Below are 24324 nucleotides of genomic sequence, written 5' to 3'. Positions count from 1 at the left end.
CTGGGAAATCGTATATTAATATTATCTGAATATTTAATGTTGTCAGTCGAAGAAAAATGGTTGAGAACTTCTCAAAGCTCAGTATAATTGATGCCAGGGCCCAGTACCAGGCTGGCAGTTGAGAAATCTTACCTTAGACGATGTTTCAAACTAATAATACAAGCCTTGAATCGAGAAGAGAAAGATCAGAAAAGACTGATCATGGAGACCTCAAAATCCATGAAATGTTATGGTAACACACTTGTTAATATACACTTTATATTGTCAGAAATTAAACAGAAACAAAGCAATCCTAACCCTCTTCTCCTCTTCCTCAGCTTCAGCAAACAAGCGTCTTACATTGGCCTCAGATTCTCCTACGTACTTGTCCAAGATCTGAGGTCCATTAACAATCTTTGGTTCACGGGCATTCAGCATGTTCCCGATCTGCCGAGCCATCAAGGTCTTTCCTGTGCCTGGAGGACCAAACAGGAGTATTCCCTTCACGTGCTTACATCCTGAAACCCAGGAGAAAAAGGTGTCACAGCAACAGAAAATAATCATTGCGGCAGGATCAACATGAGTAATGTATCATTATGGTATATTCTACAACATAAACAGGGTGTCTAAAATTTTGTAAAAACAAAATTTCCTGACTTTTCCAGGTATTCAAGACCAAAAATCAACATTTTCCACACCATTATTAGGGCAATTCATGTATTTAAACATGTGTAAGAAGAAGGGCACTACATTTTACGCGTAACTAAACAACACACTTAGAATCTCACTTAAATAAGTTTAGCATCTTAAAAGCAAAAACAAGAAGGGAAACTGAACAGAAATTGACTGCTGAATAGGGGCAATGGGGGGAGGGGGGTAAGCTTTTACGTATTACTTGCTACGTATTGATTAATGGTAAACAAAGAACTCTTTTTCATATAAAAAATCATAACAATTACAGCATAAATAATAAATAATTATAGTAATATAAATATTAATCTTAATATCAACCAAACACAATCCAAAATTGCAACAAGAAGTGGTAAATGTCAATCGACACCTACTGTAGTAGATATCTACATGAATATAGTTCAAACATACCCATTTTCATAGAGTATTCAATGTGCAATTTCTGGCGTGATTCAAACCCGGGATTCCTCGCAGGGAGCGGGGAGTTGTGCTCCCTAAAGATGTTTCATTTCAGGACTGTGCCTTATCTACCCAAATCAGCAGAAGACGATCATCTCTACAGGAATCTACATGTAAACGAATATCCTTGCTATTGTTATCACGATGCCGGTCCAGTCAATAGAAGTGTTAAATATTAAATGCCGTTCGTGTTCTCCTTATTTAACAGGGGTGAGTCCCCTTACACATAAAAGGTATCTCTCGTAGAGGTGAGTAGCTTTAGGCTGGAACAGCCTAGATTCGATCCCGAAAACCATGTAGGGGTTTTATACCCTACTTAGAACACCAATCTGAAGTATAGTTTATCCACAACAAATTTAAAATTTCTTTCTTCTCTTTTTTCTATGTTCAAGAACCTACTTTCAGTGCACTACCACAAAAATGTTGATTTTCCAGAAACATAGTACATTTCCATGACTTTTCCAGAAAAAAGTAAATTCCATGACTTTTCCAGGATTTACAGATTTTCCACACTAGTAGGCACCCTGCATAAAGTTTGTTCTATGTGGAAAGTTTAATTTGTAAAGCTTCCTTGGTTAAACAAATGATGTCACTGGCTGGATAAAAACTTCAGAGGGCTCCCAAACGCGGGCGTCAGGAGGAGGGGTTTAACTGGTCCATCAAACTCTCCCGGAATTAACACCAATCCTTCCAAGTTTAAGAAAAGCAGAAAGCTTGTTATCTTTATTGTTAAGAACAGAAATAAAGTTGATTTATTTAGTATCCGAACCAAAGAAAAAACTTCAATAGATAGGGAAAAAATAGTGTTTAATACAAGAACTAAATGCAGAGCCATAAAGATAGGTGACTGGGCAGAATTGCTGTGTGCCACATATGAGAAAAGCAAAGTGAGGGCGGGACAAAAATTGCTGGTTTCTTCACACTGTGTGGCAATGTCAACTGGGGTATGTTGCCTAGTTCAAGCATCACACTGACCTCTCTCCGGGGCACTTTTGTGTCATCCCTAAATAATATGAATATAGTTTATAGCTTGGCTCATACCATGTGGCAACATATTATTATTATTATTATTATTATTATTATTATTATTATTATTATTATTATTATTATTAATAATAATAATAATAATAATAATAATAATCACCTTTCATGTAATAAGGTTGTACATGTATTCGTTATTTAACATAGCTTTTCTGCCACTTTTGGCTAATTACGATGATGAGAACGAGTGATGATTAGATGAATCTAATGAAGGAACACCCACAAAGACATGCACCCTGGCCAAGACTCAAACCCAGGGACTTCGGTGGAGATATTGAAGTCTTAACATGCTTGGCTACCAATCAGGTGTAAGGCCAGAATTCTACATTTCACAAAGTAAAGCTTCTACAGGGATAGATTATGAAACAGAAGCACCTACATACTGGAGACTGCAACTTTAACAGTATAAATGTGCATATTCATACGAAGCCAAGCGAACTTCACAAAATTTAGGATTACAACCTTATGACATGCCAAGGTGAGTATTAAAAAAATCATTATTTATATAGATTTTTAAATCCAAAAAAAAAAAACATGCTTAAAATTGCTGGTATGATTTTTGGCAGAATGTAATAAATATTATTTATTTATTAAATAATAATATAAGTTGTTCATGTTCAAAGGATTATGTAGGGCAAACAGCAATGAAAATGGCAATAAGATGGCATGAACACGATTTCGACATTATAAATCTACACCCAAGAACAGTTTGTCAGCTCACATCATCGAAGAGAAGCATTTGATTAAAAAGAGAAGGGTTTAAAAAAAATTGACGGGAAACATAGAGTTGAATGTCTGGGAAGCTTCGTTCATTGCAGACGAATAAATTAAATAATGAAAATGGTGACATAGATCCAGTATGGAGTTTTCCTTTTTTTACAAATGGAGTAAGCCACCATCTTTAAAATGTAATGTAACAGAAAACATCAAGAGACTTTGTGAGGACAATGATGACTTTGAATTGTCTGATGATATTTCGGATTCATAATTTTAAATAAAAAATAATGTGATCAATTTTTTTTTGTCTGAAATAAAAATAAAACAGACTGCTTCTTTTCAGTTAAGTTGCTATATTACAACAATGTAACATTGACAACATCCATTATATAAGGAATTCTTTTTGTTTAAAAAATTGCTAACCGTTGTTATAACTGTATCTTTAGTCAAAATGAAAATAAATGTCTGGTGAAGGGAGCATGTGTTCTCCTGAAACATCACCCAAAAACTGTTTTCTTATGCTTGTAATAACCATAAACTACAGGAAAATAATTTTACAATGCAAGCAATGCATACATACAAGAAAAACTATGCAATAAATACACTTGCAAAATATTTTACCAGTTTGATTAAAGCAAATAAAAAAATATATGTAAATAATACATTTTGCTGTTTCTGATACTGTATGTATTATGTGTTAATGAAACTATTAATTTCCATAACTTTTCTTTCAGTGAATATAAAACATTCTGGATGTACTCTATAATTGTAACTTAAAATATTTATTATAGTCTTTGAAGCTGAATTTTGGCAATTTTTTATGATAGTTTGCAAAGTATCAGTTGCCATATTTATTTACAGTTTAATGATAATGACACTATTTACGGTTTAATGTGATTAGTATTTTGTGTACTGTTCTGCACAAAATGTTTGCTATTTTTGCCTATAAAAATTATTGAATTTTAAACCAAGATAAATTTAAGTTTACAGTTTTCATATTACATTTCCTTTTGTATGAGCCTCACCCCATCAGTACATATATTTTGTTTCCTTTCTTAGAGCCTAATAAATACCATTAAGTTAAAAGATTAATGTACTTTAACCAATAGTGATTCTGATGTTTACAAAATCCTTATGTATATTATTCTATAAATTATTTATTTAAATCTTGATTTAAATCGAGATTTAAATCAACCTAATTTAAATCAATGCACCTTGCTTTTTATTGTACAAGGAATGTAATGACTAAATGCACAAAATATATATATAAGGCTGAAATTGTTTTAAAAAAATACATTGTCTTACCTAGCTGTTCCACTAATTCTGGTGGGAAAACTCTGGAAGCAAAAGCTCGTCGGAAGATAGCATTAAACTCCTTATCCAAACCTCCAATGCCCATCTTTTGGAAGTCCCAGTCAGGGTTGATGATGGACTGACGAGGAGCATAACTTAAAATAATAAAATAGACATCAGACTCACAGGTAACAAGAAAATACTGAAATTAAATATTAGCTGACTTAATATACAATTTCTATGTGAAGATAGTGGAGATGAGCCGATATCGATGTATTTGTATTGGAAAGCATCGGCTGGAAACCTCGTTGGGTCTGCAAAAATGCTGTGGGATACTTTCACAGTCTAAATATCCTGGAAATTATGCAAAATGTATAATTTTCATTAGGGCCAATATGGAATTTTGGCTGATACCAATAAAGTACAGTTATAAAATTTACCGATACCGATAACCGATATTCAATTCTACCGATCTGATAAAAAATCACAACTGGTTCGTAAGGAACCTGAATGGTTCATCGACCACCCTTAATAAATGTTATTTTCCAGGTGACTGCAGTGCAAAAGAAGTTTCATATTTAGACATTTACTTTTTTTAAATGTAGGGTATGAAGATTATCCATAAAAATTATTAAAAAATAGCAGAATGTTACACTAAATTATAAGATACTTCAGATATATCAGATCGGTAAAATAATAAGTAACTTTACTGATAAACTCATACACCAACATGCCTATATCAGCCGATACCGATAGAGTATCAATGAATCTGTCCCATCCCTAATTTTCATTTTTGATTGATTGATTTGCTTTATTTTACTTCACTTTTTGTGCCACTTTTGGCTAATTTGCGAAGAGGAGGATGAGTGATGATGTGATGAAATTGATGAATGGACACTCACATACGTCCATGCCGGGATTTGAACCTGGGACCCCTAGCATTATAGCGCAATGTGCTAACCACTCCGCCACGGGGGCCGGCTTCATTATTTTTGCAACTGCATTATTTGAATAAATGGATTTTAGTTAAATAATTATTTTACCCAGTGCTTTTTTTGGCAATATGCAACAATATCTTTTGATAGGTGAGAATAAAGCTAATAACATTTTCATGATGCTAAACGTGGTTTGAGTATTACCTACATGAAATTTCGTATTTCCATGTTGCACAATTCAATAGTTATTTCCGATTAATTAAAATTAATAGTGACACGCTACCATCTCTGCTCCAGATGCCGTACCCTTAGTGAATGAAGGCAGCGAGCCTTCAAAATTAATCGGAAATAACTATTAAATTGTGCAATGTGGAAATACAAAATTTCATGTAGGTAATAATAACATTTTATTTTAATGTTAGGAATACATGTTTGCATGCATGTAACTACATACATGCACAATCGTTTACGAACATACCACAATATTTGAGTAGTTCTTTTCATGACACAATAAAATAACAAACCAACTTGAATAGTGCACGAACCTTAATTCCCAGAAAATTAAAACCGATCTTATGTGAAATTATGAATTTTTAAAGCAAAAACTGTAGATTGCTATGGTATAGTTCTAATGAAAACTTATACAGGGTGTATCATAAGTAATAGTGCAAACTGACACAGCTGAAAGTACACTATAATAGAAGCAAAAAAAGTCTCAGTAAACATGGGTCTACAAACGAGCCGTTGAGACAATTGCGAATGTGTGGTTAGAAGCCGTCACTGATTGCATTTTGTACCACATGCAAGGACGACAATTTGAACACCTCCTTTAACAGGTACGAGTGCACAGTAATTGTAACATGTAACATACTATGTATACTGTATTCCTTGTTAAAGTACATAGAATGTTCAATAAAAGCAATGAGATATCCAATGACTTTTCTTACTGTATTATTAGCACTTTACCAACTAGGATGACCTTTACAAACAATGAAGTCAGTGGCAGCTTGTAACCACACATTCGCAATTATCTCAAAAACGGCTCGCTTGCAGACCCATGTTTACTGAGACTTTTTGCTTCTATTATCGTGTACTTTCAACTGTGTCAGTTTGCGCTATTACTTATGATACACCCTGTATATTACAATTTATAAATATTCTGACTACTTTGATTTGTTAAAATTTTCAAGTATCAACATCAGTATTAGTGAGAATTCATAAGAGTATCAACGTGGAATTGGCTCAACTCTTGAAGGGAGTTTGTGAAATGATTTTCTATCCTTAATATATGAGTATCATTTAAAAAAAAAGTGATTCCTCAAATATGTGTCCACTGTTTGTCACTAGTAGCAACAATTAATCATGGATTCAGATAATGGTTTTATTCCTGCCTCTACACGTGACATGCTGAAGTTCCACAGATTGAAGTGTGGTGGCAGCACTGTGCTGACTGTGTAACGATAAAAGGTATTATTATTAATATTTTTATTAGTCTTACTTTTTAGCTACAGTCCAATCGAGATAAACTGATTTCCAAGTTATAGCTTACTGATTAATGCTATAAGAAAACAATAACTATTACCTATTCTCTCTCTCTTTTATTACAAATGATAACAAAGAAGAAAAAACTTCACAAAATATGAGAGTTGACACCAGTACTTCTGGTTATCTTGGTGGAAGAAATATTGAGACAAATCAAACTCTCAGATATTTATAAAATAATAACCAAATTAACATCTACTTATGAATACCTAGCCGGCTTTTAGAAAGAATTAGCGCTGTACTTTTCAAACTTTAGAGGGGATTTTTAACAAAACCAAGCTTCTGGGAATTATAACTAGAGAGCTCTCGACACCAGGGACCACTTCACTAAAAATCCTTGTAGTTTCATTTTTTTTCCTGACGATCCTCAAAGTTCTATCACTGAAGAAAAATCCTTGCTGCAACGTCGGCTTCACGACCAACCCTGGAGTGCCTCACTGCGACTGGCAATATCAATCTTCACGAACACGAATAAGGATGTTAATCTGGATGCGCACTGGCCGTGCCCTTTCCATAATTACTACGACGACCATCATGAGGAGTCTCAAAACACAGGTTCTGTATATTATTGTGCACAAACAAACAGCAACGAGCATGGACAGTTATCACTCTATTCAACTAATGCATTCTTAACTGCAAAGTTGTCCACACTATCAGTCTTTGCAAATTCACCTTTCAAAAGTCCACTGAAGTTGGCTCACTTTAACAGGCCACTTGTTCGTTTACCGGCAGAAACTTAACGACTGAAAATCTGCAAAAAAAATACCGCAGACAGATTCAACTTCTACCGTTTTAGTAAATGATGCATGGACAAGTGTGGTCTCCAGACTGCAGATTTTACTACAACTTAGCCCGAAAAATGTCCACTAAGGTCTGCAAAAAGAACAGACCGAGCACTAACTTGCATGACCACCTTTAGCCTCTTTCTTTCCGGAAGGTTCTGTAAACAATCGGTAACAACTGTAGCCATATTGAATAGTGTGCTCTAAAACCATATTCTCACAAAAAAGAACAAATTGCGTTCATCAAAATTCAAGTTGCATGTGAAAGAAATGCTGTTAATTGTCTCAGAGAACTTGTGCAAGCTTGTGGTGATGAGGCACTTCAATATCCAACAATGATTAAGCGGTTTGCCAAGCCCACGAATGTTCCAACAAGTACCCAACAACATTAAAGTGATGCTTCTTGTTAATTACGACTACGAAGTCATTTTCCCTTGCCACACTGTACCGAAGGGAGTTAACGTTAACAGCGAGTATTACAGTAACATTCTGGAGAATCACCTTCATGCAACTGTTCATTGGAAATGCTTCTGGAGAGACATCCAACTGTGCTGCATCACAACTCAAGGTGTCATTTTGCGAATTCAGTGGGGCAACTGCTTAAGCAGTGGGGTTGGGGAGTGCTAGAGCACCTACCTATAGTCTGGGAATGAGTTCTGCGACTATGACTTGTTTCGGAGACTACAAGATACTCAATGAGGATGTAGCTTCAAGAAAACCAATATCATAGTGAAAGTAGGGTGGTCCCTCACAGTGATATGTGGAAAAACGATTCAGCTGATGGCTTGAAGAAATGGACAGAAATTTGGCAACATGTGCTATACTCGGACAGAGACTATTATAAAGGAATACAATAACCTCATCCCCACAGTTATATAAGTATGCAGTGATGAGAACGTAATTACATTTTTTTTAAATGATCCTCGTATATAACAACAGAATAATAAATAATCACTTTGATCTACTTCTCACAGACATTACATATTGTGTGATACATATCTCTGTATCGTAACTAGTAAATTGCAATCACGTGTCTTGTTTAGATTTTCTGCTACACAGCTGAAGTCATGAGAAAGTAACATGATGGCTAAAGAAATGGGACAGCTTGAAAACAATGCTCTGGTAAATGAAGGTTCATGTCTCAATTAAATGTCCACTTGTTAGTACTCACCCACGTGCTTTCCCGACGAGATTCAAAGAGGACGACTCTGCTTTCTCGAACTGCACCACCGTATTTCCAAGGCACTGGCCTCTGTTTGTTTTCTTTGGTTTTGCATCTTGACCTGACCTGAGGGAACTGAGATCTGCAGCTGTAATAACAATAAGAACACATGTATAACAGTGGAAGTGAAAAATCAGGTGAAATCAGGGTTGGCTACATAGAGTAATGGCATGGTATGCCAGATACCCAGGTTAGATTCCTGGTCAAGTCTGCATTTTTCACTAAAATGTCTGCATAACATTATCCCTATTTTACATTCTCCATATATGTTGCAGGTTGTAAGCCAAATAAATCCTGATAGAAAATAAAGTAATTGATACATGAATGAAAAGCAACATGACCAAGAATTACAACATTGGAACAGCAACTTCATTTAGGAATTATGATTTGAGAAAATATTCAGTTTACAAAGCTGTGTATCCTGACTTATTAAGTTTCACTTTTCAATATTTAGCCATTTTTAAAATTCCAAACTCCTACATTGATAACAGAGATGCGCCGCCAGCTTTCTATGTAACTATTGAGGAATTTACCAATCATGTACAACAGCTGTTTATATGTACTATTTACATTCATGCAGTGATAACACAATTAAGCATTGCTTCCATGTTAGAGAAACACTAAATACTTCACATGTAGAATTTTATCAGGGCCTTCTTCAGACTAAAAACTAAGACACTAGTTCTTAGTCTGAAGAAATCCCTGTTACGGGGTCAAAACGTTACGTGCAAAGTGTTTCTTACGTAAATAAAGACTGCCTTGGTCAGCTTATTTAGTGTTTTTCATGCAGTGAACATAAGAACTTGATTACCCCTTTCTTTTGTTGAAAATTCTCGAGCATATGTAGGACAGGGATATATTCTATAAATATATAACAATACGTATTTTTCAACAAATGTTACTCATACAGGGTGTCTACCAAAATAAAAAGTAAAGTAAAGTGCTCCCCTGTGTTTTGCACCATGCCATGAAGGCATATAGGGGGTGTGGAGTTAGGGCCCCACACTTTCTTGATCACTGCCGAAGGTGGGCGTGATGTGATCAGCACCACACCACTGACCGCCTTTATCCCCCAGAGTTTCCTCCAGGTACCCACTTTATACGATGCTGGGTGGGTGCCGGAGCTGCTTTAACAGGTGGAAAAAATCCCGGTTCTTCCCCGCTGGGGATCGAACCTGGGTCTCTCGCATGGTAGTCAGACGGGGTAGCTCAGTCTACCAAAATAACAAATCCAAAAATTCTTGACTTCCTCTTGACCTTTCTCTCCTTTCTCTTGTCCTTGTTTCCTGTTTTTCTTAACATGTATTTAATTACCCCCTACATGCATATAGTTGGAAATTAAGAAAATATATATTTTTATTCAATGAAGAACCCTACCACAAGGCTAGTTAAGATGAAAACTACAGCTGTACTTTAACAAGAGATTTAGACTTTCTTTAATTATTAATGCATGTAGAAATTAATGCATCAGACTTTATCCTGGATGGGGAATGGCCACATTACTTTAATATTTTTACAAAACTTCACGCATATAAGAATGTAATTCTCAAGAAACAAAGTGAAAATGTCTTGACGTTAATCAATACAATTCTAGATTTTCAAATATTTCATTTTTATCAAATCCCTGTACTGGTGTATAACCATGTAAATTCACTACACTGTAAAAAATATCAAAAATTATTGACATTTCTCGACTTTTTCTTGAAAGCCTGCCAGAGTTTGAGTGGCAAACGTGATTAATTTGAGATAATAACTATTATATCTTACATTTGCTTCTTCATAGGTGTTCTGGCACATAATACACCGTGATTCAGAAGTGATGGTGAAAAAAAAAAAAAAAGACCTCTTGCGAGAGTACTAAAAATGGTAAGCGGCCAATCACGGAAGGAAATGAAGGTACAGGTTCATAACTTTTTGTTTGTGTGAGGTAGTGCGTAGTTAAATGCCGTTAGGAGAACTAGTGGCGCAGTCTCTCAAAATGGTGTCATCGAAGCAAGAGAAAGCATTTGCAGATTGGAATTTGCTCGTACAGGGTCTATCATAACAGTGCAACGATTTGAGTGTGTGTGTGTGTGTGTGTGTGTGTGTGGATAAATCAAGGACACAGTGCATATGCCACAAAACCTTGACGAACTAAAGCAGCTAATATCTGAAGCAATGGAATGTATTTCTGAGGATATGCTGGGACATCTCTGGACTGAACTTGAGTACCGTCTTGAGGTCTGCTGTTTCACCAATGGTGCCAAAATCGAGCACTTGTAATGATGAGGTAAGAAACTTGGATAATTTATTTTCATTTCATGTCTATATGGTTGTGGTGTGTCATTTCATATCGGAATATGTAAGATTTTATTTGAGACCATTACTTCTGAATCAACCGGTATTTGTTTTTCACACAGTATTTTATCTGTTTGGGCTCCCGCATAGCCAAGTGGTTAGTGCTCTCGGCTTTGGTGCGAGCGGTCCTGGAAAGTTCCCAAAAATTCGGCACTGACCGAGCGTCGTGAAGACAATGGAGAAGCTACTTGAAAAGAAGAAGTCACGAAAGCCAGAAAACAGTGATGATGGGATCCAATGCGCTGACCATGCATCACCTAATGAAAAGCTGCTCTGACAGGCCCTGGCCTTTCGAGGGCTGTTGCGCCACAGAGCTTAGTATTTCATCTGTTTCAGGGCCATTTTTTCAATGTGCGATTAAAGTTCAGGGTGGGCAAATAACTAGGGTTTACTGCAATTTTGGGTTTTTCCATCTACGGTCAGCTCCCCAACTGGAGGTTAAGTGTCACTGAACTTGATCCATGCTTTATTCGGTAAACGCCGAGATGACTGGTAATTGCGGAACAAACATGGTTGCCTCATCGCAAGATCGATCTCCACCTGACAGTTTCTCAGGCACACTCAATGAGAAGTAATTCAATAAAATGTTAATATAAACTTGTTGCACTTGGCAGAGTTGAAATGGAGCGTACAGTAACAGGTAAAACGAAGGAATTGGTCGCCAGACTTTGATTTGGGTACACGTACTGCAGACATCTACCCTATCGTGAAGCAAATTTTGAGTTCAAGTCCTGCTACTGTTTTTTTTGTCTTTTTACCACCACCACGATTTTGACATTAATTCTAAGTTATATTTTGCGCAATCCTAAGATGCAAATTAAAAATTGTTGCTTTAATTTCGTCATGTAGAGATATTGTGTAAAGGTTACCTTCAATGTATGAATGTTCCATGAAAATATTTAATTTCTTTGTGGTGTTACTTTCTCCTGGGATGAAAAAATGTGTACAAAGCAGGTATAAACTTTAAGTCAATATATATGTGCAAGATGTCAACATATTTTTCCTAATTACATAGCTACATAGGAGTTATTTATATTTGATGTTGTCTACTTCATCCTGTATGAAAGAATAATTATAATTATACTGCATATTACCATTTTGTGTTTCGTGAAGTCGATCTGTTTTAGGAAATAAGCCAAATGTTTAGTAATGGTTTTCCCCTTATATGTATTTCTATGTAGCAACGGAATATGTAACACGTTAGGTTCTGTACTTGCAATGTAAACAATGAATTTCAACTACCGCATGTGCCATATTGTAGTTCTACCTTTTCACACCAGGCGAAATTTGATTTGAATTTAGACATCTAGATGGCAGTGTCATCAAATATCTCATGCAAGCATTGCCAACATACAATCCTTCGGTGCCAAACCTATGCTCAACGAGCCTTTGGTTATTTTTGCATTGAAAAAATGGGTGCTGGTTAAGTCTGGACGTAAACTCCAGCTGGTGGTTGGTTGGCCAAAAAGTTGACCAGACATTGAAAAACCGGCCCTAAATCTTGATGTTTAAGCTGTAACGGGTAAATTTTTGACAGTCATTCTTCCATTTTCCTCTATTTTGTTATTGCATACTGTAGAAGAATAAATATAAAAAAAACTAATCTATAACCAGTTTAAAAATCAATTAAAAAATTAAGACAATATTGAGATAGTCACAATACCATGTAGAAACAAATAACATATCCTAAAAGCACCAATAAAACAGGAAGTGTTACAATGCATTTAGTATTTAAAATCAATTTATAATTATTTTGAACAATCTTATTGTGGTACAAGTGTCACTATTGGCACTATCAGTTTATTGTTACATCAGCCCAGGCCTAATGAAAGTATATTAATTAATTACCTTGAAGGCCTTTAACCACTAAGCCCAGTAACTTCTTATCTTGGAAACTGAACACCAACTGCTGCCCCACCGTGAAAGACAGACCAGCAAACTGCATGACAAACTCTTTCGCCATCAGGTCAGAATCGTATGGTTCCAGGGTTGTGCTGCAAGACACAATATTAACATGTACTCCTACTATTGTTATTAACATGTACTCCTACTATTGTTTTCTATGTACAAAATCTACATACAATGACATTAACTTACGAAGATTCAAGAAAATTACTTATTTATATTCATGCTTGGGAGTGATTGGATTAGTGAAAAAATTAGAATGTATTTAGTTCCATTAGGATTCGTACACATTTTGAAGAAATAGCATTTTTCATCAAGATCATACATTACAACTGAACAACATTGGATAATATTAAGTGCATGTAAAATGAGAGAAAATTTTAAAATTTCAAATTCGTAGAGTTAAGATAAGTTAAGTTCCCTCCCCCTTGCAGGTAGTGCTTGCGAGAGTAAGTTTAATTTTATTGTCTACATAGTCCATATCTAAACATTTACATGTAATATCTAACTACAATGACTACATAGCTTTATCAAAACTTTCAGTCATTCAATATCATTCCAGTGGAACCCCGATTTTACATTTTTACACATTATACAGGGTGGCCCAAAAGTCAGTTTCCCCTGAGAGAAACTGTATATGTAATCCTAAGAAATAAGTGCTGTTAAGAGTTCCACCAAGTAAACGGTGTTTAGCATTAGCGTTATCTGTGTAGAGCCTGCTGAATTGTGAGCATCTGGTGGTGGGAGTAGGAACTACCGGAAGCAAGTCTGGTGGTGGGAGTAGGAACTGACGGAAGCAAGTATGCAGAAGGCTGTTATTCTCTCCTAGGAGAAACTGACTTTTGGGCCACCCTGTACATTCAATCTTGATGGACATAACATAGCAAAATGTTATAAACTTTTTCCTCGATTTTACATTTTTCCGCATTTTAAGTGTTTTTCAGCGTGGTTCCCTGAAAAATGCAAAATCAAGGTTCCATGAGGGGAAAAAATTGTGTTCTATAAATTATAAGGATGTGAAATTATTTGGGGGAAAATTTTCATGAGAATGTTTATAATTATAATTTAATTTAATATAATCCATTTATAAGAAATTGTACCTCTCTTTTTAAGGAGGTAACTATATGCTGCAATATGAAATCAAATTTATTCTTGGTCACTCTGCAAATCTGAGGACTGAGGACAATACAAATTATGTTAACATGCCTCATAACATAGAAATAGTTGAAAGTCTACAAACAATTATGGAAACAAAAACTCTTCATTTTCTTATGTATATCAATAGTTCTCAAACCTTTGTGAAACCACAGCTTGGTAAATCATTTTTTTTATAAAAGTTGATTCTCCGATAACAACAATTTTACTCCTAAAGACCTTCCTAAATTTACACAGTAATTAATATGTAACCTTGAAATTATATATTAATAAATAAATTAGTTTGATTATGTTTTTTTTTTGGAGTGTAGCACTATATGGTGCAGAAACCTGGACGTTGAGAAGAAATGAAGAGAAACGACTCAAAGCTTTTGAAATGTGGACATGGCGAAAAACGGAGCGTGTAAAATGGACGGACAAGGTAAGAAACGAAGCCGTACTGAAAAGAGTTGGTGAAAAAAGATCTATACTGGAGACCATCAAGAAGAGGAAAAGAAACTGGTTAGGACACTGTCTAAGAAGGAACTGCCTGCTAAGAGATGCCTTGGAGGGAATGGTTGAAAGAGGAAAAGTCCGTGGAAGAAACAGAGTATTAGCTCATGGATGATGTTAAATTAACTGGGTCGTATGAGTCATTCCATGTGAAATCAACACAGCCCCCAACCTGACCATATCCGATTTTCATGAAATTTGGGGAGTTGAAACTATGCATGGAACTTAGTAACTATGGGAATTTTGAGTCTCGTTTGTCTTGTAATTGTTAAATTATTCAAGGTCAAAGTTAACAGAAATTGTCCTTTTTGAGCCCGCTTAGCTATACTAATTGTGCTGTAGCTCCGCCCCTATTTTGCCTAGGAAGCTCAAATAAAGCTTATTGTACAGGGAATTGAACAAGCTTTCCAGTGATATATAACAAGCCCACCTTTGGATAAAAATATAATTTTGTCACGTGACCTTGACTTTGACCTTGAATATCTCAAAACATGTCATCACCAAAATTCGTGAAAAAAATATATTGGTCCCTCATGCCATACTCTAAAATATATCAAAAAATCATTCTGGGACTGCAATGGGATCAGAAGATACAAAATACTATGTGTAACTATGTGACTGATAAAAGCCCCATTATATGAACTATGATGAGTCAAATGTCCCTTAACACCCCCTACAAAATGTAAAGGAGTTATCCTGGTCATGAAAGAAATAGGTTATGCACAGGGAGATCTCTAGCTGTGTGTGTCAAACGCAGGTCCGGCATAGTGTTGACGGCCATTTTGAATTCAACGCAAAAATTTCAGAGGAAAGGGGGTGATGTGATAGCTATATCAAATCAGGCTAGAATTTCACAAGAAATGAAGCAGCGAAGGTTTTTCCAACTTATCCTTAGCCAGCAAAAAGTTATTACTGCATGCTTGTAACCATTTTCTCCTTTTCGAGGTGTTAAAAACAAAGCATTAGAATGATCCTAACGTGTTAGGAACTCATTCAGATCACGCTGACATCTCGGGAGAGAAAGAAGTATACGCACCATTGCATATGATTTTAATCAGCGACATTCACTAAATAGTTGATTGATTGATTGATTTCTTGTTTTAAGTCCACTTTATGCACAGAAAGGCTAATCGGGACTGGACCTACAGTTTGAAGTGGGATCTGAACAACTATGTGCCTCCACCGGGTGTCGAACCCTTGATTACAAGGGACGACGCTACGACTGCGCCATCGAGGAGGCCCACTAAATAGTTGAATAGTGAAGAATATTGGGAAAAGTAACTGAAACAATTACGTGACACTTCCTTTGCAATGTAAAATTTTTCAATGCCGAGGCTAATTTTTATGTTCACGGTGAAGTTAATAAAAATAATATGCAATACCTGTGATTTCATAATCTACAGTAGACAGATCCCAGCTGAATGGTCGTTGCTGGTAACCTGATGTGGTATAGTGTACGGAGAAAGGGAATGGTTGGTCCATATTCAACAACAGACCTTAAATGGTGAGGGCTTCTTGGATTTGTTAAGTAAACAGGTTTTTCATCCTTGCTTACGGTATATGGTACTTTTCCAGAGTTTTGAAACAGGACAGAGTGTGACCACACTCTGTGGACATTCTTGCAATTTCTTCATCGTAAATTTCTAGGTAGATTGATGGGCAGACATTGATCTATTAAAAGGCCTGCACATTCCCCAGATTTAACATCTTAGGAGGACTTTTACCTTCAGAAAAATTTGAAGAGAATGGTGCATGTACTAAAAGTCCGTGATATTGACCATCTGAGAGAAGGCATAGTTGCTGATTGCGATGATGTTGCACCTGCTACATTGCCAAATGTTCTATGTGAGTGTGAGAGACGTCAATGAATGTGCTCACAGGAACATTGACAACATTATAATGTGCTATATCGTAACTGAAAGATATGTGTATAACTTTTTGCTGGCTAAAGATACGTTGGAAAAACCTTCACTGCTTCATTTCTCGTGAAATTCTAGCCTGATTTGATATACAGGGTGGCGCATGAAATGTCTTACCATTTGTTTAGTTTATTACACATTTATTTATTATCGAAACATTACAAAATTAATGCATAGTGAATTATCAGAGCATGGAAAGTTTGTTTAGTGCAGAATGTGTTCAATGTGTCCACCATTATGGTTCACAACCTCTTGCAAGCGAACCTTTACATTTGTCACAACCCTCCGGCACAAGTCCTCCGAAATTTCATGGCACAACTGCACAATAAAGGCCTTGAGTTGCACTACATCTGCAGGCTTCCTTGCGAAAACTCTATCTTTCAAGAAACCCCACAAAAAAAAGTCACAAGGATTAATATCCCGGCTATACGGGGGCCACAATCTCCCACCTTCGTGACATTCAGGAAACCGATTAGACATTACACGCACATTAAACATCTCATACAGGAAATCAAGAACAATGTTTGCAGTATGTGGGCGGGCTCCATCTTGCATGAACCACTGAGTGTGTAAATGGAGACCTGTTGCCAAGAGCTGCAGAATAAATGAGTTCTCCAACATTTCCTTGTATCGTTCTTTGTTTACTGTGTCATCAAAAAAAAATGGTCCAATGATTCCATGAGTTGAAATTGCTGCCCACACACTCACTTTTTCTCCATAATTCTCACGTTCATGCAGTTTGTGAGGCTGTTCACTTGCCCAGAATTGAACATTTTGCTTATTTACCACACCATTTAAATGAAAGTATGCCTCATCTGTAAACCAAGTGTTGTGCAGAACATGATCTTGTTCCACTAACCACGAAGCAAACTGATGCCTTCGTTCCTTGTCCACTGTCGTTAGTTTCTGGACAACTGTCATTTTGTAAGGGAACAAGTGAAGATCAGAGTGGAGAATCCTTTGGATTGACCTACGAGATATTTGTAACTCATCAGCCGCCCTTCTTGTTGATTTGCTTGGACTTCGTGCCAAAGCCACGCGAACTGCTTCAATGTTCTCAGGTGTTCGGACACTTGACTGGCGCCGTCGATTATTCTCCAACACAGAGCCAGTGGTTTCTAATTGTTGGCACAATCTGCGAATGGTCTGTTTACAGGGAGCCCATCTTGTACCAAAGTGTGCACGAAAATGCCTTTGTGTCGCTACCAAACTCTTTGTTTCTGCAAAAAACATTACAACTTTCACCTTCTGTTCGACACTCAACCGGCCATTATCCGCCATCTGTTGCTGTTTCGCAACAAAATAGAGTCTGATACTGACTTCTCCTGACATCTACCTGATTTTCCATGAACCAACACACCCGCGTACGTGTTTTGAACATTCAATATATGATATTAAAAATTTTATGAGGCGATTGAATGGTATGACATTTCGTGCGCCACCCTGTAGCTATCACATCACCCCCTTTCCTCTGAAATTTTTGCGTTGAATTCAAAATGGCCGTCAACACTATGCCGGACCTGCATTTAACACACACAGCTAGAGATCTCCCTGTGCATAACCTATTTCTTTCATGACTAGGATAACTCCTTTACATTTTGTAGGGGGTGTTAAAGGACTTTTGACTTGTCATAGTTCATGTAATGAGGCTTTTATCAGTCACACAGTTACACATATTATTTTGTATCTTCTGATCCCATTGCAGTCCCAGAATGATTTTTTGATATATTTTAGAGTATGGCATGAGGGACCAAATATATTTTTTTCACGATTTTTGGTGATGACATGTTTTGAGATATTCAAGGTCAAAGGTCAAGGTCACGTGACAAAATTATATTTTTATCCAAAGGTGGGCTTGTTATATATCACTGGAAAGCTTGTTCAATTCCCTGTACAATAAGCTTTATTTGAGCTTCCTAGGCAAAATAGGGGCGGAGCTACAGCACATTTAGTATAGGTAAGCGGGCTCAAAAAGGGCAATTTCTGCTAACTTTGACCTTGAATAATTTAACAATTACAGGACAAACGAAACTAAAAATTTTCATAGTTACTAAGTTCCATGCATAGTTTCAACTCCCCAAATTCTATGAAAATCGGAGATGGTGAGGTTGGAAATTGCACATATCTGTGTTAATTTGGCATGGAATGACTCGTATGCTATTACGAAGCGTAAGGCAGAGAAGGCTGGAGATTGCAGTGAAAAACCTGCCAATTAGGCAGAAAACAATGAATGGAATGAATGAATGAATGTCTAGACTTGTTGACATACATAAAATTAGGTTGAAATTAGTTTGGTAAGTGCTGACTTTCATTGTCATGTTGCATTTCAAACACTGAAAAAATTCCAATTTATTAGAATATTTCCACTACAAAATACAGCGTGTCCACAAAAACATTCTGTGAGAGCGATGCTATATGTGTTTATAATCACGAAATGTTCTTGTGGACATGCTGTATATGTTAATGAAAAGTGCAAATTTCAGGAGAACCTATCGCAGCCTGGTACATTTGATGGCAAGGCCTAGTACTTGGTTGCACTCTGACGGTGTGAAACACTGATGTACATCATTTATTGTTTGAAACTGGTGACTGAAATATGAAGCAAATCTTACAATTGGCTACCATTTTCCAATATGGTAACCAAAGAACAGCTTCAATTTTAGGAGACTTTTTGTGTGTTCATGATAAAGGTAAATAAAACATTCCTGCCAAATGTCTTGCCAGTAGTTTTCTTTCTTACTTTTGTTAAAAAAAATTGTAACTTTATTGCACTAAACTAAAATTCTACAATAACGGGCAATGCTTGCAGATCACTTACCTCTTCTTCTGTAGAAAATCCACCTCCAGTGAAATGGTTGCAAGGAACTCATTGCCATTGGGATCAAAATAGTACGGGCTCACATCAATGTCCTGGTTGAGGGAGAGCGTAGCCCACTTCCTCTGTGGCAAGCTGAATCCAATTGAGTGAGGTGAGATCTCATTGTGGAATTTGATCGTGAAAACAAAGCTCTGGCCAGGACCAGTTTTCACTTCAATATGCCTAAAAATAAACAAAACATGCATTTTTTAATCTTCAGTGGTAACATAATGTGCAAATATATATATGAAGGGTTTGGGTGTAAAACATGGTAAGTGACACTTTGGTCATTTCTGAGTTCATTAAGAAAAAAGGTTACTAGAAGCTATACTGTAGATAAATTGTTTTCTTGTTGTGTTTACCAATTTCACAAGGCTTCACCGAGTCCAATGCTTATTGTACAGCATACGTCAAAATGATGTTCCCGATTTCATTCATTTCTTATATGAAGGGTAATGAGCCTCTCTTGCATATGTAATTTTTTTGTGGAATATAATCTCAAAAAAGTTATTTTCTTTCTATTGCAGACTCGTAGTTGTGCTGTCGGCCACCAGGAGGCAGTTTAGTCACAGTGAGGAAAATGGCTACCCAAGTCTGTCATGCTTGTTCAAGATTTGGGGTTGACCGATGAGACCGCTAAACCATCAACTTTTGGGGGTATGACCGGAGACAGCAAAACACATGACTTATTACTATATACTAAGTATATAATTATTATTTACTATTATACATATATTAATCAGACATAAAAAATTTAGCCAACGACTTGTTAAAGACTGTTTGGGAATACCCCTAAAAGAATGCAAATATTTAGGAATATTTTTGATGTGAATCAGAAGGCTGGCCATACTGGACTGCGACCACTTTGCTCTCGTCGTTGGACGTTGACAACCTCCAACAGATCTTAAGGAACTATGAAAATCTTCTCAATTTTTTTCAGAAATTTTCAGAAGAAGATTCTACTGACGCAGCATCAAAATGTGCTGGATACCTGGAGACAATGCTTCACTTCAAGACATTTTTCTTTCTCTCCCTCTACTGCCATGTGATGGGTCCAATAGAAGAAGTAAACTGTAAATTCAGTTTCCACGCATTGGTGCTACAGAAGTGGAATCAAAACTAAAATACTTGACTGACATCTTTCAAGAAAAGCGAATGGGTTTTGAACAGTTCTGGCAGAAATGCACAGAGGGCAAACCCAGCCTCGTTGATGAGCCAGAATTGCCCCGGCAACGTCACGTCCCTAAGAGACTTCTACACTCCAAAATAGCATTATAAATCGATATACACTGACGTCTGTGACACAGCAAAATCGTGTGTTAAACAAGAACATGAATCTACAGGACTACAAAAAGTAACAGACGTAGAGAAAGAACGCATCTCAGTTGTGAACAGTTGCACAACAAACTTTCAGCAAACGCGAGAATTCTCTCGCCAAGACTTGGATGCCGATAGGCTCTCCTTACACATCTCCATGCTTGGTGATATCACCAAACAGAAGAAAGTGGTTCTAACTACCATACGTGACATAAGGAAGCTTCTTTTGGAAGACGGTAACCTCCAGGAGCTTCTGCCTGAAGTTGCCAGATTCATGATGGTCCTCCGCACTGTGCCAATGACGACAGCCACAGCCGAAAGGTCATTCAGTGCTATTCGCCGACTAAAGACATATTTGAGATCTACAATGGGGTAGAAGAGACTAAGCAGCTTAGCGGTAGTCCACATACATCAAACTGTGCTTGATAATTTGGGACCTGAAACTGCTCGTTAATGAGTTCATAAAAAAATAACCCAGTGCGTAGAGCAACTTTTGCTTTATTTTTAAATCATGTTCATATGTTTTTGTTGTGTATGTCACTTTATATCTTAGTGTACATGCTATTTTTTTATTATTGCAAAATTCAATTTAAAAAAGTAAAATATTGTAGCAAGAACAAAAAAGTAAATCTATTTTCCTGCATTTTGTGTTAGCATTTATGTAAATAATTGAATAAAACTACGTCAACACTAAGGTTATTTTCAACCCATCACATGTCTGTTGCGGACATTAAAACACACCCATGCCCTCGCCGGGACTCGAACCCGAGACATCTGGATCAAAGCAAGTTAAGTCGACCACCCAACACGCTCAGCTACCAAGGTCGGCATAAAACTGTTAGGTTGGCCTCGTAATGTAAATACATACTTTTTAATAAAAATGTTAATATCTAAAAAACAAATGAGCAGACACAAAATACATAAAGAGACTTTGAAACATTTTCTAAACGTTTTTCATGTTACATTTCATTTGCATGAGGAATATAATAGCTGCTTAAAAACTCCTATATGAAAACGTAATTTTTATTTTTTTAGAAAGGGAGGGAGTGAATCATTTATTTCAGTGATCAGAGCCCCCCAATAATTTTGACAAGTCGGCGCCCCTGTCAGTGCCCCTTCATCAATTTCATCATATCATCACTCATACGCATCTTCGTGCTGCCAAAAGTGGCAGAAAAGCGAAGTAAAAGAAACCAAATCAACAACAATCAAATAAATGACTTCTCAAAATAAGTAAAAAAAAAACACCACATTCATTGAAACGGTATATTAATATGAACAAAAACACGCACGCAAGCAGATGTTTTAAAGTTATACGCAAAAAAATGTTTATCGTTGATTATTGTACATAAAGCCATTAATTAGGGAGAAAATCTTATTGGTTGTCATTCAGAAGTGTTTAGTAATAATAAATAAATACTAACAATTAAATTATAACCATTAAAATCGTATTATTCTTCCGCTGTTGTTAGTTGAACCCGACTAATTAATTCACGCTCTCTCTCACTGTGTTTATGTATACACGACCACAGTGGGGTGCCCAGGATTTTCGAAAGGGGGGAGGTAGGTATACCATTTTTAGTAGCACTCATTTTTGCCATCTTTTCCTGCCTTTGGTGTTCTTCTTTTAGGAATACTGTGGCAAACCAACCCGCCCTTGGGTACGCCACTGCAGGACCATGCCTGGGGGCACGGGAGGCAGTCGCTTTTTTGAGGGGCTGTGGCCCTCCCGCTCCCGCCTTTGGCGCCAGCCTCTTTTTGTATGAAGTCACCGACAGCTCATGTTTACAGTGGTGCCAACCCATGACCCTAACCTCTATACATGGGCATCGTGACGGGGAGGGTCGCACAGGTCTGTCGACTCCCCCCCCCTGAAAATTGACATCGCTCTTTTCAAGTTCAAGATTCCCGGGGTGGCTGATCTAAGGTCGGAATTTTTCCGGCCTTGTCCCCGCATAAAGCGGTTCTGGGACTCACCCAGCATCAAATCAATGGGTCCTTGGGGGGTAAAGGCGACCGGAGCGTGGTGCTGATCACATCACCTCCAAAATATCGAGAATGTGTGGGGCCCTACCCCAATATCCTCTAAATGTGCCTTCATAGCACGGTGATATATGCACGGGGAACTTTACTTTTTTTTACCTTTACATTTCAAGTTACAAAGAAGCGGAAAGATTCTCATTTTTACAGTTAACAACAAACTTTATGTTCAAATAACCAAAGTAAAAATACATTTGATCCAAAAAACTGAATGTAAAATACAGGAAACAGCTCATGCTTTCATATTCTACCATTTAATCCAAAGAATAGACAAGGACAAAAGACAGCATCCAGGCCAGAGGCGTAACATAAAGGCCCACAATGAGGAGGGGTCCGAAGCCTAAGGGGGCCAGAAAAAGAGTATAAATTATTTTCGTATTTCTCAAGTGCAACATTTTCGCATATTTTCAAAATGACTTGCTTCGACATTTTGCCCATTTAATCTAGTCTTGAATAAAAAGCACCCTTTCCTCCTTACCTCCCCGATTTCAATCTGTTCGTTGTCCTAATACAGCCAGAATATTAAGAAAGCATTGTTAGCGGTTAAATCACTAGCTACAACGTGGGGAATTGAACTCAACAAGAGTTTGACAAGTAAAACGTCATTTCGATGAACTACGTCTGTCGGTCTGGATCATTGATTGATTTGCTTTATTTTACCTCGCTTTTTGTGCCACTTTTGGCTAATTTGCGAAGATGGGGATGAGTGATGACATGATGAAATTGATGAATAAACACTCACAAACATCCATGCCCAGGCCGGGATTCGAACCCGGGACCCCTGGCGTCGTAGCGCGATGTGCTAACCACTCCGCCACGGGGGCCGGCATCGGTCTGGATGAAATATTAGTAAATCCTAAGACTTGTTTTAGAACAGCAGCGTTGGACATAGTTATTGCTCAACTTAAACACATATCTGAGGGCGTGGATAGGCCTAATATTAGTGAGTTTTTCCTACAGCTGAAGATGAGGAACTTGATACGATTGCCCTCCGCATCGAGTACGAGGATGATTTATCCTCCTGATTTACACCAACACTTTCCATTAGCTTTGGAAAAGTTTATTCTATACTGGAACCACAGGCGAAAGAGTCTGCGCAGACCCGCGACTCCTGTGCATCGTACTCCCGCTGGAGGGGAGGGACAGAGTGAAGCTTCCTTATGGCTCAAGTTGAACCGATGGAGGGGAAGGTGCAGAGACTTTAGGCAGAAGGTAGTCGATCTATTGTTGATAATTCTACACTAGCTTCTAATGTTCTCGATCTCTGATTGTTTCTTACTTTTCCCGTGATTATCGCTATCGGTACAGAAGAACGATCATTCTCAAAATTAAAACTTTCAGGCCAGGCTTAGCGGACTAAGCATTCGCAGTGTTGAATCGGAAAGAGCAAGATCTACTGATGTAAAGGCCGAATCACACGGAACTGGATTTCCAGCTAGTTGGCGCTGAACTGGCTACCTGCCCGAATGTGATGGCTGCCTGCTTGACTGGTTTGGAGGAATACGACATGTTCTAATTCGCGATTAAAATTATCCGTATGCCATCTGATGAGGTTTTCAGGAACACGTAGGACACCTCGCTGCGCTTCGCTGTGTTGAAGCCATTCAAAGCATGGGCAATAGCGTATACTGTTCAGTTTTTT

At 37.2% G+C, this 24324-nt stretch overlaps 1 protein-coding gene across 1 annotated transcript in view; it reads right to left on the bottom strand.

Annotated features, from left to right (window-relative positions):
- Positions 1 to 24324, bottom strand: part of LOC145979760 (vesicle-fusing ATPase 1-like) — a 96134-nt gene that overhangs the window by 25382 nt on the left and 46428 nt on the right. Inside the window, exons 3-7 of the mRNA XM_083112745.1 lie at positions 19287 to 19508; positions 12846 to 12991; positions 8610 to 8748; positions 4192 to 4334; positions 298 to 497 (exon numbers count right to left, since the gene is read on the bottom strand). Coding sequence (XP_082968871.1) covers positions 298 to 497; positions 4192 to 4334; positions 8610 to 8748; positions 12846 to 12991; positions 19287 to 19508 — 850 coding nt within the window. The remainder of the gene's footprint in view (positions 1 to 297; positions 498 to 4191; positions 4335 to 8609; positions 8749 to 12845; positions 12992 to 19286; positions 19509 to 24324) is intronic.

The sequence above is a fragment of the Lepisma saccharinum genome, chromosome 26 (assembly GCF_977018435.1).
Source record: "Lepisma saccharinum chromosome 26, izLepSacc3.1, whole genome shotgun sequence".
Lineage (NCBI taxonomy): Eukaryota > Metazoa > Arthropoda > Insecta > Zygentoma > Lepismatidae > Lepisma > Lepisma saccharinum.
Note: the sequence above shows the minus strand (reverse complement) of the source record. Positions and strands in the feature narration are given on the sequence as shown.